At 41.6% G+C, this 738-nt stretch overlaps 1 protein-coding gene across 1 annotated transcript in view; it reads left to right on the top strand.

Moving 5' to 3' along the window:
• LOC104703496 (pentatricopeptide repeat-containing protein At2g26790, mitochondrial-like) overlaps positions 1-738 on the top strand; it is a 3,819-nt gene that overhangs the window by 2,545 nt on the left and 536 nt on the right. Inside the window, exon 2 of the mRNA XM_019228055.1 lies at positions 28-699. Within this exon, the coding sequence (XP_019083600.1) occupies positions 28-699 (672 nt within the window). The remainder of the gene's footprint in view (positions 1-27; positions 700-738) is intronic.

Below are 738 nucleotides of genomic sequence, written 5' to 3'. Positions count from 1 at the left end.
GTTAGATTGGAACGGCCTCTGAGCAAGAGTGTGTACAACAAACTATTCTTTAGTCTCTGCATGGAGGGTTATCTCGACAAAGCTCTTGACGTACTGAAGAAAATGTGGGCTTATCGAGTTGAACCTGGGAGGAGCATGTGTGGCAAACTGATTGGGGCGTTGTGTGAGATAAACAATGTGAGAGAGGCACAGCTGCTATTTGACACAATGGTTGAGAGAGGACTCATACCTGATCTGTTTACTTATACAATCATGATTCACACCTACTGTAGGCTGAATGAGTTACAGAAAGCTGATGATCTTTTTGAGGACATGAAGCAGAGAGGAATCAAACCTGATGTGGTAACATACACGGTTTTGCTTAATAGTTATCAGAAGTTGGATCCAGAGACAGGTTCTGTTCAAGGAGAAGAGCAAAAAAAGAGAGTTTCAGAGTTCTGGAGAAAATTCACAGCTGCCGGCATTGGACTAGACGTTGTATGCTATACAGTTTTGATAGATCGTCAGTGCAAGATTAACAAGATAGAAAAGGCCACAAAACTCTTTGATCGAATGATAGAAAGTGGGCTGGAGCCTGATATGGTGGCTTACACAACTCTACTATCTGGTTATTGTCGCAAAGGATACATAGATAAGGCAGTCGCACTTGTTACCGAATTGTCAAAAAAGGATATTTTACTGACTGAACCTTTTGGGGATTTAGTTAAGCGCACTGCTTTGAAGCTCAAGAGAATTCAA

This window comes from Camelina sativa, chromosome 7, assembly GCF_000633955.1.
Source record: "Camelina sativa cultivar DH55 chromosome 7, Cs, whole genome shotgun sequence".
Classification (NCBI taxonomy): Eukaryota; Viridiplantae; Streptophyta; class Magnoliopsida; order Brassicales; family Brassicaceae; genus Camelina; species Camelina sativa.
Note: the sequence above shows the minus strand (reverse complement) of the source record. Positions and strands in the feature narration are given on the sequence as shown.